Here is a 23,292-nt window from a genome sequence, read left to right on the forward strand (position 1 = left end):
TGCCTATCAATGGAAGAATGGATAAACAAGTTTTGATGCATGCACACAATAGAATATTATGCAATGCTGAAGAATATCGATAAATCTGCGGAACATCTCATAACATGGATGAACCTGGAGGACGTCATGCTAAGTGAAATTAGCCCTTCAGGACAAATGTTGTGTAAGACCACTGTTGTAAAAACTCAAGGAAATGTTTTTATTAAAAGAAACATTCTTTGATAGTTACCAGTAGTGGGTGGGAAGAGAGAGTAATTCATTGGCTAGACAGTTGTTAAGTGCTGTTGAGTCAGTTTCAACTATAGTGATCCTGTATGGAAAAGCCACAACCAGGTAGCAGTTGGTGGATTCAAACCATCAACCTTGTGATTCAAACTGAACTTTTGATCCAATGCTTATCCAACAGTGCCATACCAGTGCTAGAGAGTAGACACATGTTAACTTGGGAGATGGAGAGGGAAATATACAAGAAGATGGAGGGTGACAGAAGAAATGTGAAGAGAGGTGAAGACACATAGAGGAGTGCAAGAGTTAAAGGGGACAGAAGTAAATACTATTATATACACAACCATGGAACTACAGTGTTCTATGGTTAGATACATGGACAGATGCACAGGGTGAATGGGTATGGTAGGGAGAGTGGGAGTACACCCACAAATATTAAAAGGTTTGACAGAGAATATTTGTACATAGGTATTTATCTTTGCTGCCAACACACCTATGAATGTGCTGGAGCATACAGGGGGAAAATAATGAAAACTTCTTAGACATTACCAAACACCTTAAGGGAGTAAGTTGTTGAGCCTGAAGGTTCAGGATCATAGTTTCAGGGGACACCATGGTCAATTGACACAATGTAGTCCCCTATGACAATGTCCTACACCCTACTTTTGTAGATAGCAACAGTGGTCTTGAAAGCTCATGAGTGGCCATCTAAGGTGTAAGCATTGCTCTCCCATGTGCAAAGGAAAGGAGAATGATGAAAACTGAAGATACATGGCATCAGTTAGTCCAGTGAACCATGTGAACATCAGTCTCTTGGACTCTTAGACCAGAAGAACTTGATGCCCACTACCACTACCCACTGATCTAAAAGGGATCACATTAGAAGGTCACAGATAGAGTGTGAGAAAATGTGGAATAGAACACAAAATTATATAAAAAAGGCCAAGCTTACAGGTCAGAAAAAGACTAGAGCAATGTCCCACAGTGATCCTTGTACACCCTTCAGGTCTGGAAAGGAACTCACCCTTGTGGTCTACTTTTCAGCCAAGTGGTAGATAAGGGAGGGAACAACACTAGTAAAGTATTTACAAGTAAAGTATTTACTAGTAAAGTATTACAAAACTAGTAAAAATTTACAAGTTTTTGTTAATGGAATAAGCCAACCATTCAAGATCAAAGGGGCAACATGTACCTAAGGGTAAAGTTCAGAAGGGGTGGGAAGGAGGATGGAGGGAAATAAGAATCACAGGGAGGAAGCAGGATAACTGTTGTTGCATGGAGGGGATTGCAATCATTGAGATGAAAAAAAAGTGTATGTTTTTTTTAATGTAAAACTGATGATATGTTCTATAAACCTTCACTCAAGTTACAAAAAAAGTTTCAAAAAAAGACCTCTTTAAAGTGTTAGAGATCAAAGATATCAATTTGAGGACTCAGATGCACCTGACCCAAGCTATGGTATTTTCAATGGTCTCATACGTATGTGAGTGTTGGATAATTAATTAAGAAGACTATAGAATAATAGATGCATTTGAATTATAGTGTTGGAGAAGAGTATTAAAAGTACCATGGACTTCCAGAAGAACAAACAAATCTGTGTTGGAAGTGCAGCCAGAATATTCCTTAGATGATGGCTAGACTTCATCTCTCACACTTCAGACATGTTATTATTATTATTAAGATTTTTTATTGTGAATTGAGTGAAAGTATACAGGGCAGATCATCAGTTTTACATTCAACAACTCATACACGTAGTTTCATTACAATGATTATAATCCCCTCCTTGTACCATCAGCTAACAGAATTTCTCTCTATTAATTTTAGCTTTTTAAAACAAAACACTCCAAAGGGCACATTCTGAAAGTCTGCCTCCTGGCGACTGGCTCTTAATCCTCTTCCCATGAATCTAGAGTCCTCAGCTGCTCCCCCTTTCCATGACTCCATCTCTGTTTCCATCTCTGGCATCGCTGCTTCTCTAGATAAATTTATGCATTCTGCTTGTGCTCTTCTGCTTGATGGTCCTAAGGTCTTCTGTTTCTGGACTGTAAGATTAACCACTCCCCTGATTTTGTTACAAAACTTCTACCTTTACAATTGTGACAGTCGCAATTAGTCATGATAACTATTATTCACTATTGAATCATAAGAATCTTACCCCATCTCTTTTCACCAGTCCTATCTAGGCAAGATGAAAACTATTCAGTGGGGACTCTTTCTCCCCACCCCATTCTTAAACTAAACTCCCTCTTCAAACCTTGTAAGCCAGTCACTTCATGCCTTTATTGCCCCCTCATTTTAGGTAGCCAGCGTCTAAGATGCCTGTCCCTACCCAGTGTACAGAGGGGATAGCATTGACACTTAATGTGAAGACTTCTTCCCTCTCTGTTGGTATTTAGAGTTACTACCTCCATGAATATAGGTCAGGTTCATTAAATTGTAGCAACTTATCCTTGTTTTCTTTATTAAAAAAAAAAATTTTTTTTTCCAATCTCCTCTAATTGAGTTCTGATTATCAAGCCATCGAGGCCAGGTCAAATGGGTACTGTCTGCAAGTTTGGGTGCTCTTGTGCCATGTCCCCTCACTTCATATCAGCTGGATGCTTCACTCTCAGTTCTAGCCCTCTATGGCTTTGTCTTTGCCCATGGGCTCAAGTGTCCCCAGGTCACACCACACTTTGGAGCAACCAGCCCTTCCTCTTCTCTCATCTCCAGGTCAACGGGAGACAATAGACTGTAGTTGAACTCAGCCTATTTCTGCATTGCTGCCTTTCCCTCTCTTCCACTCACCAGTAGACCAATGTGGGTGCCAGCAAGCTTATGTGCCTGTTCATGTGTTCCCTTTGAGTTTCAGTCTTAGAGGGGAGTTTGTCCTGAAGGAACTTGATTGCTTGCCTTGATGGCTTCCTGGCAAACAGCTTGCTTATTCTTGTAGTAGCCAATCATGCTGACATTTTTGTTTTGGACTTTTCCTAATGATCTTTCTTTGAAGATGTATCTTCTGTTGATCTAACTGTTCCGAGCTGGTCTGCTTGTCCTTGCTAGTGGGAATGTCCCACCGCATAAGGCTCTGGATGGGACTCAGGATTCCACCTAAGGTCTTATACTCTGCAAAGGCTTTGCAAGAGGTCTATTTCACTGGGCAAGTTGTAGAACCCCCTTTTAGGTATTCCAATAAGTTATAGGCTGAAGACGGGTTTACAAGTTTTTGGTAATCATGTTTCCCAACATTCCTTTCTATTCCACTCAAATGTCTATTTTACAGTAGTAGGCAAGGGAAACCAATATTCATAAGACATTCAAACATTTTAGTATTATTTCTCCTTTTCAAACTATGCCTAGATCCCTGTGTCACAGAGCCCTGTTATTCCAAGGTTGAGCATGCATCACTATTTACCTCTGTCCCACTTAGGCCATGCAAACCTGTCTCAGTGTTCATCTATCTATCTTGTTCTTCCACCTCCTCCCCCTTCTTGTATTGCCCTCCCCAACACCCAAAATAAACCCACCACCCCAACCCCATTGTGGTTACCTTATATTCCATTAGTTCTTCCCTCCATTTAAGACAGTCTATTTTATCCTGTAATCTACCTGAACTTCTCACCACCTGGATCTCTGTTCCTCCATGTTTACCTTCTTTCATCTTGTAATTGTTTTTATCATAGACTGACCTCTCAGATCCTCTGTTCTTATATTTTTATTCTATTCTTGACTCTTCCATTTATTGATTGAGTTCAGGGTGATGCTGCCATGTATGTCATTCTCTGGTTATTGTCTGTTCTTTTTGGTTCTCAGTCCACATAACTTCCTTTAGGATGTTTCTCATCACAGGGTTGACTTTGGCAAAATCTCTTAGCTTCTGTTTATCCTGGAATGCTTTGATTACACCTTCGTATTTGATTGACAGCTTTGCTAGGCAGAGGATTCTTGGGTGGCAGTTTTTTCTTTCAGGGTTTTATGTATCTCTCCCCATTGCTTTCTTGTCTGCATGGTTTCTATTGCGAGATCCGAGCTTAATCTGATTTGCTTGCCTTTGTATGTTACATTTCTCTTTCCCCTTGCTGCTTTCAGGATTCTGTCTTTATCTTTGATTTTGGAGAGCTTGATTATTATGTCTTGGTGATTTTCTTTTAGGGTCTATCCTTCCTGGGGTTCATTGAGCTTCTTGAATGCTTTGCAGGATGTTAGGGAAATTTTCTTCCACCATCTCTTCAACTATCTCCTCTATGGACTTGTGTGATTCTTCCTGTTCTGGAATGCCTATAATTCTTAAGTTATTCTTCTTCATGTTGTCCAACATGAATCTTAGGCCTTCTTCAGATTTTTTTATCCTTTTTTGTGTTTGCTCTTCTATATTAGTAGTGGTGAGAGATTTATCTTCTAGCTCCTTAGTTCTGGCTTCTATTTCTTCATTTCTACTCATTTGCCCTTTCAGTGTATTATCCATTTCTGATATTCTATTATTAATCATTTGGACCTCTTTCTGTAGATTTTGAATTGTTTCCAATGCTGTATCAATTTTACTTGATTGTTCTTGTAGCACTTTCCTGACTTCTTCCTTATTTTTCTCAATTCTATAATATAGTGTTTTTGATACATCTTATAATCATTTTTCTCAATTCTTTCTCAAGCATTTGAAAAGTCTGCCCATCTTCCAGTATGGAGTGTAGCTCTACTTCCAGCTCTTTTGCCTCAGTCACTTTATCTTGTTTCTGGACATGTGCTGATATGATCATCTGTTTCTGTTTTTTGGCATATTCAGGAGTTACCTGTGGCCTTAATACTTAGATGGGTGTGTATTTTGGTATTTTTTATGCTTTCTGATTGCCTCTAGGTAGATGTGATCAGGATATGAGCTTCCCTTGTCACTCTTCCTTCTGAGAAATTTCAAGATGCCACTGTTGGTCATTGCGACATAACTTAGGATTTACTTTTTTGCCTAATTCCTTTTTAGTCTGCCTGTCCTGCTCCACAATCCCCATTCAGGTCTTTTTCCTAGTGATAAACAGTTCAGGGCGGGCTGTGGCCATTTTGCACTGCTGTTTGGTTTTAAGTGGAAACTGTCTCTTTAAATTTTGAAGAGATCTGTGCACATGCATAGTAGAACTGTCTGGGGGTGTGGGTGGGGTGTCCACTTGCTCAGGCATCCCCTGTAGTCACCAGAATGGAGGTGCACAATGAGAGACCAATGAACTGATACAAAAAAAAGAAAAATGTCCACACCTTTATCTCTGTGGTTCTGTCAGGCATCCATGGCTGCTCTGATCCTTCCCCAACTTGGTCTCACCCAAGATGGTGGCTCTGGGAGCAGCTGAGCATCTTGAATTAGAAAGCAATGGATTTCTTGCTTCTGCTACAATTTCCCCTAGCTGTAAGCCTCCAACCTTTTAAATATTCCTTTATATGTGGTTCAGAGTTCTGGCACCATCCCCTGAGCCTGCTTGGTCTAGTATTCTGTGTTGTTGCTGACGGAGCTCCTCATTGCACGTCTACCCAATCTGCCATCTTGTTTGTTCTCTCCAGACATATTATTAAGAGGGACCAGTCCCTAGAGAAGGACATCATGCTTGATAAAGTGGAGGAAGACATCCACAAGGCTGAATGACACAGTGGAAATGACGATAGGATCAAATGGAGGACAATTGTGAGGATGGTACAGCTGGGTAGGGTTTTGCTTTTTTTTTGTTATGAATGGAAATTGACTCCACACACCTAACAACAGCAATAATTGCTCCAGGATGACCTCAGGTTAGCCTAATTTATAGCATCTCCAAAGACCCCATTGCCAAAGTCTCGTTCACAGGTACCAAGGGTAAGACTTCAGCATACCTTTTTGAGAGACATAATTCAATCTATAGGATTACTGAAGAAGCAAAAGTACTCACAGATTTTGGTAGCATGGGCACTAATATCCTGTTCACAAGCAGTAGTGAGTGCAAAAGCTAGATTGGAGTAGATTGAGGTGTGAAAGAAATTGAGAGAGCAAAGGTTACATTTCTTTTAAGAAGTTTGTCTTCTCTGCATTGTCTGCCCTTTGATAATTTCTAAATACAGATTTTAGCATTGATGGTATTGTATTTTTTGACCTCTGTGTCTGTCTGTAGAGATCACAATCTACAATAATGTCAATGCTAACATCTGCGTTGAAAAAAATACAATGTCTCTCTGTCCACCATTCGTCTGTTGAGTTGTTGTACTGTAGTGACACATATGTTGCTGTGATGTGGGGAGCTGTTGTTGTTGTTGTTAGGTACCATCAAGTTGGTACTGACTTATAGCAACCGTAGGCATAATAGAACAAAACACTGCCTGGTCCTATGCCAGCCTCACAGTCACTGCTATGCCTGAGTTGCTGCCACTGTGTCAATCCATCTCGTTGGTTGTCTTCCTCTTTTTCTTCAACCCTTAACTTTACCAAACATGATATCCTTCTCCAGTGACTGGTCCCTACTGATAACATGTCTGAAGCATGAGAGATGAAGTTTGGCCATCTTGGCCTCCAAGGAGCACTCTGGCTGCACTTCTTCCAGTACAGATCTGTTGGTACTTTTGTCAGTGCATGTTACTTTCAGTACTCTCCTCCAACATCATAACTCAAATGCATTAATTCTTCTATGGTCTTCTTTATTCACTGCCTAACTTCAAAATGTTTAGCTAGTGAAAATCTTATGAATAGCAGTGGAACATTGTTAGATATAGTGCCAGAAAATGAAAACATGAATAGCACCAGGATATTACCAGATATAGTACCTCAATATGAGCCACTCAGGTTGAAAGGCACTCAAAATATGACCAGGGAAAAGCTGCCTCCTCAAAGCAGAGTTGACTGTGATGACTCGAATAGAGTAAAACATCCAGGACCTTTATTTGCAGATGGGACATAACTCAAAATGAGGAAAAACAGCTGCAAACATGCATTAATAAACATAACATGGAATGTACAAAGTATGGCTCTAGAAAAAAATGGAAGTTTCCTAAAAGAAATAAAGACATATAATCATCAGATTCAAAATAGTATTGGTGTACTATGCCAGTAACAACAAATGGAAGAGGAATGGTCACATTCATCATCAAAAACAAGCATTTCAAGATCTGTGTTAAAGTACAATGTTGTCTGTGATAGGATACTAGCCATATGTTTACAAGGAAGACCAGTTAGTACCACTATTATTCAAATTTACTCACCAATCACTAAAGCCAGTGATGATGAAAGAGAATACTAACTTCTTCATGTGAAATTGATCAAACATGCACTCAAAACGTATTGATATATACTGGTGGTTGGAATGCCAAGGATGGAAACAAAGAGGAAGGATCAGTGGTAAGAAAACATGGCCCTGGTGATCGAAACGATGCTGGAGATCACATCTAGAGGGAACCGCCAGATTCAGACTAGGACCTGGAACAAGGGATATCATTCCTGATGTCAAATGCATCTTGGTTGAAATCAGAAAATACTAGAAAGATGTTTACCTGTGCTTTATTGAGTTTGAAAAGACTTTCAACTGTGTGGATCATGATAAATTATGGATATCACTGCAAAGAATGGGTATTCCAGAACACTTAATTGTGCTCATGAGGAAATTGTACATAGATCAAGAGGCAGTCCTTCGAATAGAACAGGGGATACTGAATGGTTTAAAATGAGGAAATGTGAGCATCAGGATTGCATCCCTTCAACATACTTATTCAGTCTGTATTATTGTTAAGTGCTGTAGAGTTGATTCCTACTCATAGCAACCTTATGGCCTGCAGGATGAAATACTGCTCATCCTGCACCATCCTGACAATTCAATCTGTATGCTGATTAAATAATCAGAGAAGCTGGATTATATCAACAAAAACATGGCATCAGCATTGGAGGAAGACTCATTAACAACCTGTGATATACAAATGATACAACCTTTCATGCTCAAAGTGCAGAGGACTTAAAATACGCAGCCTTCTGTATGAGTTGTCCTCAATGTAAAGAAAGCAAATATCCTTACAACTGGACCTATAAATAACATCATGATAAGGGAGCTCTGATAGCGTAGTGGTTATGAATCGGGCTGCTAATCTTAAGGTCAGCAGTTCAAAACTACCAGCTGTTCCGTGGGAGAATGCTGAGGCTTTCTGCTCCCATAAAGATTTACAGTCTCAGAAACCCTATGCAGGGTCACTATGGGTCAGAATCGACTTGACGACACTTAACAACAACAACAACAAATGGAGAAAGGATTTAAGTTGTCAAATATTTTATTTTGCTTGGATTCATTATCAATTCTTATGTCAAAAAATCAAATGGTGCTATATGTTGCGCTAGGCAAATCTGCTGCACAAGACCTCTTTAAAGTATTCAAGAGCAAAGATGTCAGTTTGACCCAAGCTTTGTTATTTTCAGTAGCCTCATATGCATGGGAAAGTTGGACAATGAATAAAGAAGACTATAGAAGATGTGATGCATTTGAATTAAGGTTTTGGAGACAAATGTTAAAAGTACCATGGACTGCAAGAAGTTGGAAGAAGTACAACCAGAATGATCCTTAGGAGCGATGGTTGAGAGACTTTTGTACATGCTATCAGGAGGGACCAATTCCTGGAGAAGGACATCATGCTTAGTAAAGTGATGTTGTTGTTTTTAAGTACTATTGAGTCAGTTCCAACCCACAGCAACCCTGTATAGGGTTTCTGAGGAGCAACTGGTGAGCTTGAACCACTGACCTTGCAGTTCAAATGGCTTTGTGTCGGGGTCTGACCTCGACATATGGGTGCGGTTCACAAGGATTTGGTTCACAAGGAGGGGAGATCCAGTGGCGATAGGGATAGCAAAAGAATACACAGACAAACAGAAGAAGGGAGACAATGAGGCACCCCAAAGCCAGGGTGGATACATCACTGGTGGGCAGGCTTGGGACTACAGGTATCATGGCCTCTGCAGGCAGCAACTCACTGCCCTGCAATCTTTACTGCATGCCTTCCAACCAGTAATGCACCGCAATCTTTACTCCAAGCCTTCCAACCAGTAATGCACACCTGGGGAGGCTTGGGCCTCTGCTTTATTCAGGGGAGGAGCTTCACACCAAGCGGGGAGGGATCTTTACAGAAGAAGAATGGTATTATTCAGACAAGACAATCTTTAAGATAAGTTAAGCCAGTAAACCTTACTTAAACCAATATTCCTTTCTTCCTTACTGGGTTTAACCTTCACTTGGATCAAACTGATTGAACCCAGGGTGGTCCGAGGGCATTGTCCCCATTGTCCTTAATCCCGTATTCCCAGAATTTACCGCTCCACCCCAAGTGAATATACCCCGGGCAGTTCCTCTCCAGAGCCTCCCTGCTTAATCTCAGTAAACCTGTCCTTGTTCGTCCTCTGAGGAAGTTTTACTGCCTTGGTTCTAGGGGGAAAATCTTGACCTTAGAAATTTAGGGGAATATTGCATTTCTCTGTGGACATCCAGGGCTCATGTTTGGAATTAAATAAATATGACTAAACAATTTGATGAAAAACAATTTGCTATTAACTGCCAAGTGGCTTCATTTGTTACACTCGGGCCTATAGGGCCTTGAACCTCTGACCAGTCTTACACGGTCCGCAACAGCTTTGCAGTCTGATGCATTAACCCACAGCATGATAGGGCAGTGAAAAAGAGTAAGTCCTTCAATGGAATGATTGACACAGTGACATCAGCAATGGGCTCAAGCATCATAAGTGTGAGGATGTTGCAGGAGCGGACAGTATTTCATTCTGTTGCACATAGGCTCACTGTGAATCAGAATAATTCAGCGGCACCTAGCCACAATGTTTGTGTGTCACTTATGTATTTTCAGGATATTTTAAAATATTAGTAATGTGTAGCATATATATTTTTATATTGTCTACCTTTTAATTTTGTTTGTGTTGCTTTTGGTGCACATCAGCTTTATTTTTAAGTTGTCAAATTGATTTTTTTCCATATGATTTATTTTATTGCTCTTTTGCTTAGAAATTCCTTCTCTATATTGAAATCACGTAAGTATTCACCTTGTATTATTTCTTAATTATTAATGGTTTCTTTTTTTATTTAAATTTTGTTTTAAAGCATTAATTTGAAGCTAGAAAAGCTTCATATTATTGCTAAAATAAAGGAATAGTGACATTGAGATATTCTGCTAATGAGAATTTTTCATCTTAGGAGAAAATTCTCATTGATTAAAAAGATAAACTTAAAGTTCAATGTAAGATTTGTTTAGTTAGTAGCTTATGTATATTCCCTTTCTGTGTTAATACTGTGCAATCTCTCTAGATTGTAAAATTTTTCATTTTGTATTTCCAGTTTCCCGATCTTCCCAAAATTATACCATCTGACCACTATCCTAGAAGACATTCTCATGAAATCCAGGAATTCCGGTGTCAGACCCACATGAGGAATTACAGAAAATGCTCAGAAGATGGATCATTCAAGGAGCCATTGGAATCAAATGGACGATCCCATTCAAAAATTCAAGAATTTTCAGAGTCCTTTGAACAGCAATTGTGCTTTAGAACCAAACGCTCTGTCTCTTTGGTATGTAACAGAACAATTAAACATTTATACCATTTTAGAAAAGGAAACCCAAAGTGTTCATGCTGTCCAAGTTTGAGGAGAAGAAATCGAAATTCTTCTCATTTACTATTTCTTGATGGTAAGATTTTTGAAAAATGACACCCAGTTAAAGATAGCCCAGATGTACATAGATTTTTTCTTTTTTCTTTTTTAGTGTTTTATTGTTAATTATATGATCGTTTACGTGGGAGAACATTAGTTTTACATTCATTCTATCGTACATTGTATCATTGCCATGGTTACAATCCCCTACATGCATCATCAACCAACCAATGGGTATATGCTGCAAGCCTGCCCCTTACACTATCCACCCCCCACCCCAGTCTTCAGCGCACAGTCGCTCTCCCTCTCTGGATCTAAAGCCCCCAGCTGCTCCATTGCTCCACGTCATTGTCTCTGCCTCCATCTCAGGCATCACTGTTTTTCTGGGTAGGGTCCCGCTCTCGGCTCTTCTCCGTTGATGGTCCTAGGGACCTCTGCTCCTAGACTGAAAAGTTAATCACTTCCTTCCTTGCTATAAAATGTTTACCTTTACATTTCCAACCTTCACAATCAGTCCTGATAACAATTATTCACTATTGTATCACAAGAGACCCATCTGCATTTCATTTCATCAACTCCACCTAGTCAGATTGGATGCTACTCACTGGAGATTCTGCCTTTCTCCAGGCCTCCTGTTTCTAGGTTCCCTCTTGAAAGCTTGTAAGCCAGTCACTTCTTGCCTTTGTAGCGCTACCCCCCCCATTTTGGGTAGCCAATATCCAAGTTGCCCATCCCTGTCTACTCTGTGTGTGGAGGGGGTGCGTATGATTCTTGCTGTAAGAATTTGTTCCCTCTTTTGACCTACTACTTCCATAGGTGTAGGTCAAGTTCAGCAAATTGCATCAGCTTACTCTTTTTTTCCTTTTTTTTCTTCTTCTAGTTGAGCTCTGATCATCCAGTCATTGAAGCCAGGTCCAAGTGGCTGTTATCTGCAAGTGTGGGTGTTCTTGTGCATATGCCCTCTCTTCTTATCGGCTGAACGCTTCATTCTCCATATTGTAGGGCTTAGTTTGCCACTTCATTACTGTTTTCCCCTCACTTTCCCTTATGGGTGACGAGCGTGGTCACCAATCAGAGTGTGTATTCCCATTGAGTCTTAGTCTTGGAAGGGGGTTTGCACTGAGGGGACCCGTCCACTTGCCTTGATTTTTCCTGGGCAAGCAACTTGTTTGTTCTTGTGGTAACAGTCCATCTACCTCTATTGTTTTGCATTTTTCCCTCTAGGTCTTTCTTTCAAGAAGTATCTTCTGTTCTTCTAGCCGTTCCAGGCTGATCTGCTCGTCCTTGCAAGTGGAAATTTCCCATCTCTGGAGATCTGGATATGTTCAGGCTTCTACCTATAGTCTTATGTATTGCAGAGGCTCACATAGATTTTTAATAATTTGTTTTTTTCCATTGAAATCATCTGGTGTAGGAAGAATTCCTGGAGGATTTTACCAGCAATATTTCTTTTACTGAAGTTGTCTGGTTCTTTGAGCCTGCTTTCTTCAATCTTACTACAAATACTGTCTCTCTCTCTCTTTTTAAAAAAACTATTTGAAGAAGAGGAAAACTGTCCTTACTGCTCCACTCCTTTAATATTTAATCCAGTTGCAAATAGTATATGGTTGTATTTAGTCTCCTCATATTTTTTAAAAAGCATACAGAAAGAACACTTTGGACACTAATGAGTATCCAAGAGCAGAACAGGAGTGACCTATATGTTCATAGTGACTTCCCAGAAGTCTAAGTCAAGCATGAAGGTGTTAAAGACATGAATGGGGAGGAAGAAACTTCACTACTAATAAGTAAACTTCACTTGATATTTAAAGTAATATATTAAAGTATAATAATTTGTGACTAGTTTGCAACATGTTCACCTGAGCAAAATCCTTTTTTTTTTTTTTTGCAAAATAGGAATAATGTCTTGAGAAACCTGTTGTGATGTTGTATGATAAGCACTGAGGTGCTATTCATAAGGTTTTTGTTTCAAACGTACCAGCTATTCCTTGGAAACCCTATCTAGGGTCGCTATGAGTCAGAACCAACTCGACAGCACTTAACAACACAAAGCTATACAGTTGATAAAGCAAATAAATCAACTTAGCTGTGTTGACTCCTGGTTCATGAGCTATGCTCTGTGAATGCACAGTTGAAGATGCTCAGGTGTTTTCTACATACCTCTTCACCTGAGCTCAATGCCTTGCCTAACAGTGATGGCTATTGGGATTTTTACCATGCATTTTGCCTCGCAGGTGGCCCCTCATTTTTGCTCAGCATGACCTTATATAAGGAGCTCTGGTAGTGTAGTGGTTACAGTTGGGCTGCTAACCTCAAAGTCAGCAGTTCAAAACCACCAGTAGTTCCGCAGGAAGTGATGAGACTTTCTGTTTCCATAAATATATGCAGCCTTGGAAACCTTATGCAGGGTCACTGAGAGCCAGAACCAACTCCACGGCACACCACCACCACCATGACCTTGTATGAATAAGATTGCCATTTAGCAGGTTGCTCTCTTCACTAATTGTAAGAGGGAAAAGAAGGCAGAATTGTGACCAGCTGCCATTGTTATCAAGAGCTTCTGTTTTAACTTTTGTTTTTACTATTTAATTTAATATGATTCAGATTTAGAGAAATGTTGCAAGAATAGTACAAAGAATTCTCATAAACCGTTTACCTGGATTCCTCCAAATGTTAACGTATGTCTTAATTGCTGCAACACAAATACCACAAGTAGGTAGTTTTTGAAGAACAGAAATTTGTTTTCTCACAGTTCTGGAGGCTGAAAGTCCACATTAGGGTTTTGGCTATGTTGATTCTTTCCTTGTCTGTAGATTAGGTGTTCCTTGATTCTTTGGTTGATTGATGACCCTCCCAGGGCATCTATTTTCCTAATATGTATTTACTTCTATACCTATTCTGCTTTATATACATCAGAAGTAATTAGGCTTAGGACACACTGAAATATCCCCATTAACATAACAATGAAAATTCTATTCCTAAATGGGATTACATCTACAGGTATGTTGTTGTTTTTATGTGCTGTCAGTTCTGACTCATAGTGACCCTGTATAGGGTTTCTAAGGAGCAGCTGGTGGGTTTGAACTGCCCACCTTGTGGGTTCTCAGTCCAGTGCTGATCTAACATATGGTTTTTGGGAAAAATTTCAATCCATAACAACGAGCTATTACATTTGTGCACGCCCACTCTTCTCTCCTGTCTCTCTCCCGCCCCCAAATAAGATGACAAGACATATTCTTACATAACTACAGTACAATGATTAAGCTCAGGAAATCACTGATAACAAAATTTTATCAAATCCATAGACCTTATTCGCATTTTACCACTTGTCACAATAATATTTAGAGAGACATTCCAGATCAGGTGTCAAATCTAGTTTCCAGTATCCTTAGTTTATTTGCATCTGGGACAGTTCCTTAGTCTTTTCTTGACTTTTTGTTTTTTTAAAGAGCACAAGCCAGCTATTTTATTTTACTTTTAAAAATGGCCCTTATGATTAAATTATGAACTTCTGGCAGGATTAGAATAAAAGTGAAAGAAATGCTACTTTAAAATTGACATGTTAAACTGTTTATCAATTTACAAAAAAACATACCCAAACCCACTACCGTGGAGTTGATTCCAACTCATAATGACCCTGTATTTGGTTTCTGAGGCTATAAATCTTGATGGGAGCAGCAAGTCTTATCTTTCTCCCATGGAACAGCTGGTGGGTTTGAACTGCCAACCTTGTGGCTAGCACCCTGGGGCTTATCCTACAGTGCCACTAGGGCTTCCTGTATATTCATATTGTTGTTGTTAAATTGCATCTAGTTAGTTCTGACTCATAGAGACCCCATATAGGTTTCTGAGGAGCAGTTGGTGGGTTTGAAACACTGACTTGTGGTTATCAGCCCAGTACTTATCCTACAATGCCACACCAGGACCTCATACATCAATATAGGAATATGCAGTTTTGGTTATCTTTTCACTAAAGAGGAAAAATATGGAAAATTAATACAACAAGTATATTTTACATTTTAGGGATAACATGAAGAATATCTCTAAATAAGCAAATGATTTCACATTTATATACTTTTAACACTTATGAATATGAAATTGTTTACTTTTTTAAAGAGCTATTCCTCATGTTACCCCTCAATCATAAAATATGATTGTTCTATTAATTTTTCATCCACCAGCTGCTCCTTAGACATCACCCTATAAAGGGTCGCTGTTAGTTGAAGCCAACTGGATGGCACTTACCAACAACAGAGCTTATAATATTATCAAATGAATTTCATATAAGCAAGTTATTATGATTATGAATTATTTATGATTTTTTTTATTAAGTCACAAAATGAACTGTTCAGATTGAAATTTCTGAAACTATATTTCCACTCTACCTTGTTCCAAATGAGCCCAGCTCATAGTGACTCTATAGTACAGAGTAGAACTGTTCCATAGACTATCCAAGGCTATCAATCTTTACAGAAGCAGACTGTCTCATTTTTCTTCAGTGGAGCAGCTGGTGGGTTCAAACTGCTGACCTATCAGCAGTTGCTTAACCCACTGTACCACCACAGTGCATTTGGAACAAGGTAGGGTCTCTATGGTACACAGCCACAGCCAGGGTATACACATATTGGAAACATTGTTAATCTAAAGAGGGGCAAGATGGTGGAGTAGACAGATGCACTGAATTGACCCTCTGCAACAAAGACCTGGGAACTTGAGGATTCTAGAACCCTAAGGATAGGACATTGAGGTGGTTTGAGTGCCAATTGAACGAGGAAGGTACAGATGGTGATCCTAGAATCCAGAGACTAGGTCAGTGAGGTGAACTGAGTGCTAACTGGAAGAGGAAGCTGAACAGGAACTGTGAGTGAGAAGAAAACCAGGTAGGCTGTTAGCTGGTGTGGAGTATCACTGCCACCTTGAGCTTTTGCAAGCAGCTCTTCATACAGGCCTATGGACACAGGATATGACTAGAGGTTGGAGGCAAGGGAGTGCAGTTCTGCCTTGTTCCTGTGCCTTTCTGATAGATGGGGACATGGCCACTCCCATTATTAACAACCCAACAGGCATTGTATAAATACAATGACACCAAAATGTCTCAGAGAAAACAGACAATTTCAGTTTACATGAAGAGTGCCTCAAACAGGTGACAAAATACAGAGTCAGAAAATATAATATCAAATATGGTATCAGAACTACTTGATAAGGAATTTAAAGAATGTTATTAAAGTGCCTTCAGTTGTTGAGATCAATGAAAGCAAGCAGAACCCCCCCCCAAAAAAAACTTTAGAAGCATTTCATTTATTTTGTTAGATCACTATAAGAATGATTTGACAAAATAAATGAAAAATTGGGTGCTATACAAAAACAGTAATTAGAAATCCAATGATTAATACTAAGACTTCAGATATTGGTAGTACATTGAAGTGGCAAAGATGTAGAATTGAATAGAAGGCTGAGTTAGTGGACTAAAAGACAAATCTCTTAATATCCATCTTCAAGAGAAACGATCAGAAATAAGAATAAAGAAATCCAAAGAAAGCCTAAAATTTATGCGGGACACTATTAGGAGGAATAACTTACATGTGACTATAATTCCAGAACAGAAAGAGACAAGAAAAGCCATAGAGAAAATTGTCCAAGAGTTGTTGGAAGAGAACTTCCCTAGTATCATGAAAGAAAAGAAGGTAGGCATTCAAGAAGTTCAATAGTCTCCAAACAGGATAGACCCCTGAAAGAAAATCACCAAGACATATTATAATCAAACTTTAAAACCAAATATAAACAATCCTGAGGGCGCTTTTTAAAAAAAGAGTTACCTACAACGGAGAATTAGTAAGACTAAGCTCTGATTTCTTAGCAAAAACCATGCTGGCAAGAAGATAATGGGATGATATATAGAAAACTGAAAGAAAAATTGCCAACCAAGAATCCTATATCCAGCAAAATTGTCCATTAAATATGATGGTGAAATTAAAACATTTCCAGATAAACAGAATTTGCAAAAACCATAACAACCTTACAAAAAGTACTAAAGGGAGTTCTTTGATCAGAGAACCAACAACAGCAAACAACCTGAGACTAACATACATGACAATATCTCCCAGAACTCAACCCAGAAATACAAAGATTCAAAATAAAACAAACCTACAAGGAGCTCTGGTAGCGTAGTGGTTACAAATCGGGCTGCGAACCTTAAGGTCAGCGGTTCGAAACTACCAGCCGCTCCGCGGGAGAAAGATGAGGCTTTCTACTCCCGTAAAGATTTACACCCTCGGAAACCCTGTACAGGGTCGCTATGGGTCGGAACCGACTCGATGGCACATAACAACAACAAGACTGAAAATAGGGAAGCAGAGACAGCAGTTTGCAATAACAACAACAAACAATGTGAAAAAAGGAAATAAAGTAATTACAAAACTTTCAAATGAATGAATTGGAAATCAAGTAGATTTAAAAAAAAATAAAATTAAACATAACTGTAACCCTAGAACTAGACCAAGTCTTACTCCTCGCCCTAGTCTAATCCCTACTCCTAACACTAACCCTAGTTTTAACCATAACCCTAATTCTAAACAAAATCCTAGACCTAGGAGTCCTGCTGTGGCCCTATAGGATAAGCACTGGACTGCTAAATGAAAGGCTGGAAGTTCACAACTACCAGCTGCTCCTTGGAAATGCGATACAGGGTAGCTATGATTTGGAACTGATTTGATGGCACTTAGCAACAACAACAACAACAACCACAGGCTTTGCCTAGACCTGGCTCTAGTCCTAACCTGAACTCCTTATTTTACCCACTCCCACCCTACTCCACCCCACCTCACCCCTACCAATATATATTTTTCAAATCTCAGCAGTGTACTATTGATTTTGTGGCTTCAAAAAAAGTTCAAGATAATTCATAATTTGTTTATATGAAATTCATTTAATAATATCATAAACCCTAAAAGAATATGATTGTGAAACAGTTTATTTAAAGAGGTATTCATCATATTATCTCTAAAATATAAAATATACTTGTTGTGTTAATTTGTCATGTTTTTACCTTTTAAGTGCAAAGATAACCAAGATAGCATATTCAACTTTTTTGACTCAATAACTCTTTTTATAGTTATATGTAATGTCTAGAAATCTGTTATGAATTTATAACATCACTCAAATTTTGCATATTATATGATAAATAGGACATTTAAAGTAAAATATTTAATTTTATATCAGTTTTAAATCATATATCATAAAATTCATCTTAATGAAAAATCAGAAATTCAGAACATATGCAGATGCCGTTTTACTTTTTCCTATTTAACAACTGACCCCCTTAAAATGGTAGTATATGTCTGGGGATTGAATGCATACTAATATGCAGATTTAAAATTTACATGTATTAACATTAAAAAGAGTCAGAGATTGCTTTTGTGATCTGTTCATGACCAACAACATTATTTTCATTTTCATATTGAAAAATTAAATTTCCTTTCTTGATAATTTCCACATTTTGTTTCTAGGTGATGAGATAGTCTTTGTTTTCAATAAAAGAAAAGCCATATTGGAAATAATCATCACTATATTTTCTCTTTTCTATACTTTTTTCCCTAAATATTAGAAGCATCATGACTGCTAAATATGGATTTTGATCAGATAAATACACCATATAAATCTGAAAAAATGATCTGGAGACACATTTAGAGAGTTAATATAGTTTTTTATATTCCTTTTAATGAGTAGCTCAGGTTCATTTATCATTTTGCTTTCTAACTTTAACCAATGGACCATTATAGATAGAATAGAAACAATTTAAGTATGAAAACAATTTAGAACACTAAAGAGGCTAAATTTACCTCAGTAGCCAGCAGAATCCTTCATAAGTCAAATTGTGGGGCTGAGTTATTGATCTTGATCATCTGATCATTATTTACCATTGCATATGCTTACTGACAGATACTCAGGGATTCTCTAACATTTAAATAGGGATGGGGAAAAATGATTTTACTTACTTAACAAAGGCAGAGTCATGCAGATTGAGTTTTCTCACATAGACTGCTGACACTCAACATTTAAATGGGGAAAAATGATTTTTCTTATTTATTTTATAAAAAAATAGACACAAATAGATACCATCACACATTTATCAATGCCATTATATTGTTAGTACATGAAATAATTCCATGGAATCTTACTACCTGACCATCAAAACTAAAGCAATTCCTCTTGCCCTTAAATAGTTCCTTCCCTATGATACTAATCCATCTATAGTTGGCATGGAGTCCTGGTGTGGTGCTCTGGGTTCATGTGCTGGACTGCAAAGTGGGTTTGAACCGCAAGGTTGACGGTTCAAGTTTGCCAATCGTTCCTCATAAACCCTATACAGGGTTGCAATGGGTTGGAAGTGACTCTACAGCACAATACAACATCAATAGTTGTCATGGAGATCCTGGGTAGTGTAAACTATTGTCAACAAGGTTGGTAGTGCCTCAGGAGACAGCTCTAGTGATCTGCTTTCAAACAGTCACAGTCTTAACAATCCTATGGAGCAGTTCTACTCTGCACACATGGGCTTCCTCTAAACCAGAATCAACTCTAACTAGTAACAACAACAATAGTTACCATAACACCTATTACTCTGTTATTTTATTGTTTCTTTTTAGGTTTATTCGTTGAAAATCTGCCTCCCTCCACCAAGGTGTCAGATCTAAAAAGTAGGGTTTCCCTTCTTTGGTGCTGTATTGCCTCATTCTAGGACAGTATGTGCTCCATAAATAAATGAAAACTGTGAATCACTGGGCTGCTTATTGGGCTATGGGAATCTGATTGACTGTCATTCCTTAACACGCCATTCTTCACACAGTCGTCATAATAAAATTTAATACATATCCTATTAGTAATGCAATTTAAGGAAGTGGACACCAGGGAGGTTTGAACATTCCATATGTGATCTCACTTGGCACTTTTCTTTTTAAAAACTGCCAGGAAACTATTAATGCTAACATGCTGTGAAATCACATTCGTCAGTGAGTTTCCTCATATAGAGTGTCTGCTGATGCTCAAGCACCTCCATTCCTTTTCTTCATTATTAATGCCTTCAGCAACACCCTTAGGTTTATTACTAGAAACTGAAGTGGGAGTCTGCTGAGCAAACAGCTCTATCTTCATCCTTGATTATTAGGAGAAGGGTGGAGCATGGTCAGCTGCCAGTGCAGCTCTGCCTATGGGGTAAGGAATTTAGCTTACCCAAAGTAAGGTGGTCTTTCTCCTTGGTCTGGAATTTTCAGGCCACATCTGAGGATTTGTGTTGGCAAGTAGTTGCTGGTCAGACTAGAAAAGACTCACTTGGGTGACCGATATCAATTAACCATAGGAAGCATGATTCAACCTATTATTCAGGACTGGTCAATAAAAGTCCAGAACACAAAGGCTCAAAGAGCTTCCTAATAACTCGTTCTTTGGGATATGGAAGATCCATGTTGGGAACCTTTTTAGACCTTGTCTGTGTGTTTCTTCCTGATGATGTCCCTGAGTTGCATCTTTTTGCGACAATGAATCTTTAACTGTAAATACTAGTACTGTCTGTGTGTCTGCTTTATTACAGTGACATATCAAATGTTAAGTAGAAGGACAAGTTAGTAGGTGAAAATGAAGGTGTCATGTAGATCCCCAAATTTGTGTCCAGTGACTGTTTAATCTGCCTTAGCTCTGGGTTGTTGTTAATTGCTGTCAAGTCGGTTCTGACTTATAGCGACTCTGTAAAGGGTTTTCTGAAGTCTTGGTGTGGCACTCTGTAGAAGAAGCTCTTGATCTCAAGGTCGGTCGTTCAAACTCATCAGCAGCTCCTCGGAAACCCTATACAGGATCACTATGGGTCTGAACTGACTTGATGGTACTTACAACAACATAGGAGTTCCAAAGAGCAGCTGGTGAGTTTGAACTTCCGACCTTCTGGTTCCCAGTCCAGTGCCGATCCTACAGTGCCATATTAGGAGCCCAAGCTCTGGGTTGTTGTTGTTAAGTACCGTTGAGTTGGTTCCGACTCATAGTGACCCCATACAGGGTTTCCAAGGCTGTAAATCTTTACAGGAGCAGAAAGCCTCATCTTTCTCCCGCAGAACAGCTGGTAGTTTCGAACTGCCGACCTTGAGGTTAACAGCCCGATTTGTAACCACTATGCTTACCAGAGGGCCAAAGAAAGACAGAGAAGGATTGAGAGAGAGTGTTGAGGGGGCAGTTATTTTTAGAAATGATTGAGATGTGGGAAATTGGGAAATGGATCAATCTCCACATTTTGTGAATTGGATTTATGCTGATGCTTATCCCTGAAGTTATTCATGCACCATCATTTTCTGATCCTTCTTCTTTCAGGGGCCTGAGAGCAGAAAGGAGAGAACTGAAAGAGAGTGCCTGAGGATGGAGATAAGAGGCTTCAAGAAAGTGGAGGAAAGAAGAAGCTTGAAGAAGGAAGAAAAAGCAGAAGCATACATGTCTCCCTTAGTTAAAAAAGGTCCTGAATTTATTTCCACATCACAACTACAGATGCTACCTAGTTTTTTGGAACCTCCACCATGCAATACTGGGAGCTAGGGTAGCAGCTGTACAAGGGTGTCTGCAGATTCTGACTGACAGAAGTGGGTGGTTGGTATGATTAGTGCTCAAGATGACTTACATCATACTGTAACGCTTCTGGGGTTTTAGTCAAGAGTGTGATCTCTTTTGTTGCCCATTTATAGAAATAAGAAGAATCCAAGAATAATTATTATTGAAAATGTAAAGAAGAATATTTATACATTTTCACCAACCCTTTTTCCACATCACCCTTGAAAATAATGTTAAATAAAAGTAATTGGTTTTACTCTCAGTTTACTTATTTATTAGAAATAATTATGTAAGTATGTGTAATGGCCAGCATTTAATGAGAGCGGCTATGTTGAGGGTTTGAATACATTACCTCAAAGAATCTCTACCATTCTTCACTTTCTGGGAGAGGAAATGGAAGTTTAGAAAAGTTCAGTAATTCATTGGTATAGTGGCAGAGGAAGTGACCAAGTCTAGTTGTTCTGACTCCAGAGTTCACGTTCCTAATCTGAGGCAAGACCCTACATTTTTTTTAGAAGTAGATTCTAACTTCTATGTATGTGATGCTCATGTAAGTGGGAAAAGCAGAGTTGACGTTTAGGTTATGATTTTGAATTCATGGATGAAAACTAATTTTCTGAGGTCAGCTTTAAGCTCTGGGGCTTTAATTTGATAAAGCCATAGTCGATCACTATTTTTCTTCCTAAAAGAAAAGGTATGAGAATTCCCTTATACTGTCCCTAATAATTCGTTTTCTCTGTTTTGGATCTTCAAGGGCAGCTAGAGTCTTCATTCTGTGATGAAGACTATCACCCCTTCAAATTACTACTCATAATTAATATTGTAATTGATTGCTTATATAAGACACAAACTTGCTTTCATTAAGATAATAGAAGGAAAGGGTAAAGAAAAAAGGAAGAGAAAAACAATGAAAGAAGTAAAAATTGGATGATCATTGATTTTCATTGTTTCAATTTTCTTACAACTGTGCCTTCGTCCCTTATGCACTGAAACTTTGATGTATCCATCTTGCTGCAGTTGTGAGGAAACAGCCGTCCCCTATCTTGCTTTGGGTACTTTTCAGTTCTGCTAGCAAAAGTTCAGGTGGGGGCAATTTGCTCATCCACGCTGCCCCACCCCCAATAGAAAGGTGGGAAGTGGGGAGTGGGTGGATTCTGGTCCACCTGTGGAATGGGGAGAAACCTAGATTGATGTCTCTCAGTCAGTGGATGCATGGCTCAGCGGTCTCCTGCTGCAACCATGGACCTGCGAATGTTCTTCCCTTTCCTTAACTCAGGAAAGGCAGCATTTGGACAAATCAGGATTAGCAACATTTTAATTGATTTTTCAAACTGGAAGTAAGTCTATTTTCAATATGTCTTAAGAGCCACAATGCACAGAACTGGGGGTGGGCTGCTTGGAAATAAAATAATGAATTAGAGCTGCTCTTGTATAATCAGGGATTAATATGAGTGTATGGCCACTTTTACAAAACTATCCTTTGTTAATACCTTAATTTTGGAAATGATTAATTTAATTCTATTTAGCTAACTTGGACTAATTTCTGTAGCTTTTAAAAGTATTTTTGTTATATTTCTTTTTCACTACTTAAGGGGTAGTTTATTGCATTTTTAATATCACAAAACAATCCTTGTTCATAATAAAAAATACAGATATAGAATTAATGAATGTTAAAATTCTATTATTCTTCCTGTTGTTAAGTACCGTGGAGTGAGTTCCGACTCATAGTGACCCTGCACAGGGTTTCCGAGGCTGCAAATCTTTACGGGAATAGAAAGCGTCATCTTTCTCCTGCGGAACAGCTGGTAGTTTCAAACTGCCGACCTTAAGGTTAGCAGCCTGATTCGTAACCACTATGCTACCAAAGCTCCGTATT

General features: G+C 38.8%; 1 protein-coding gene across 1 annotated transcript in view; it reads left to right on the top strand.

The window, feature by feature from the left end:
* Positions 1 to 21,404, top strand: part of LNP1 (leukemia NUP98 fusion partner 1) — a 34,830-nt gene extending 13,426 nt beyond the window's left edge. The window contains exons 2-3 of the mRNA XM_006868648.1: positions 10,521 to 10,751; positions 21,186 to 21,404. Coding sequence (XP_006868710.1) covers positions 10,521 to 10,751; positions 21,186 to 21,404 — 450 coding nt within the window. The remainder of the gene's footprint in view (positions 1 to 10,520; positions 10,752 to 21,185) is intronic.
* The last annotated feature ends 1,888 nt before the right edge of the window (positions 21,405 to 23,292 follow it).

The sequence above is a fragment of the Chrysochloris asiatica genome, unplaced genomic scaffold (assembly GCF_000296735.1).
Source record: "Chrysochloris asiatica unplaced genomic scaffold, ChrAsi1.0 scaffold00120, whole genome shotgun sequence".
In the NCBI taxonomy this organism is placed as follows: Eukaryota; Metazoa; Chordata; class Mammalia; order Afrosoricida; family Chrysochloridae; genus Chrysochloris; species Chrysochloris asiatica.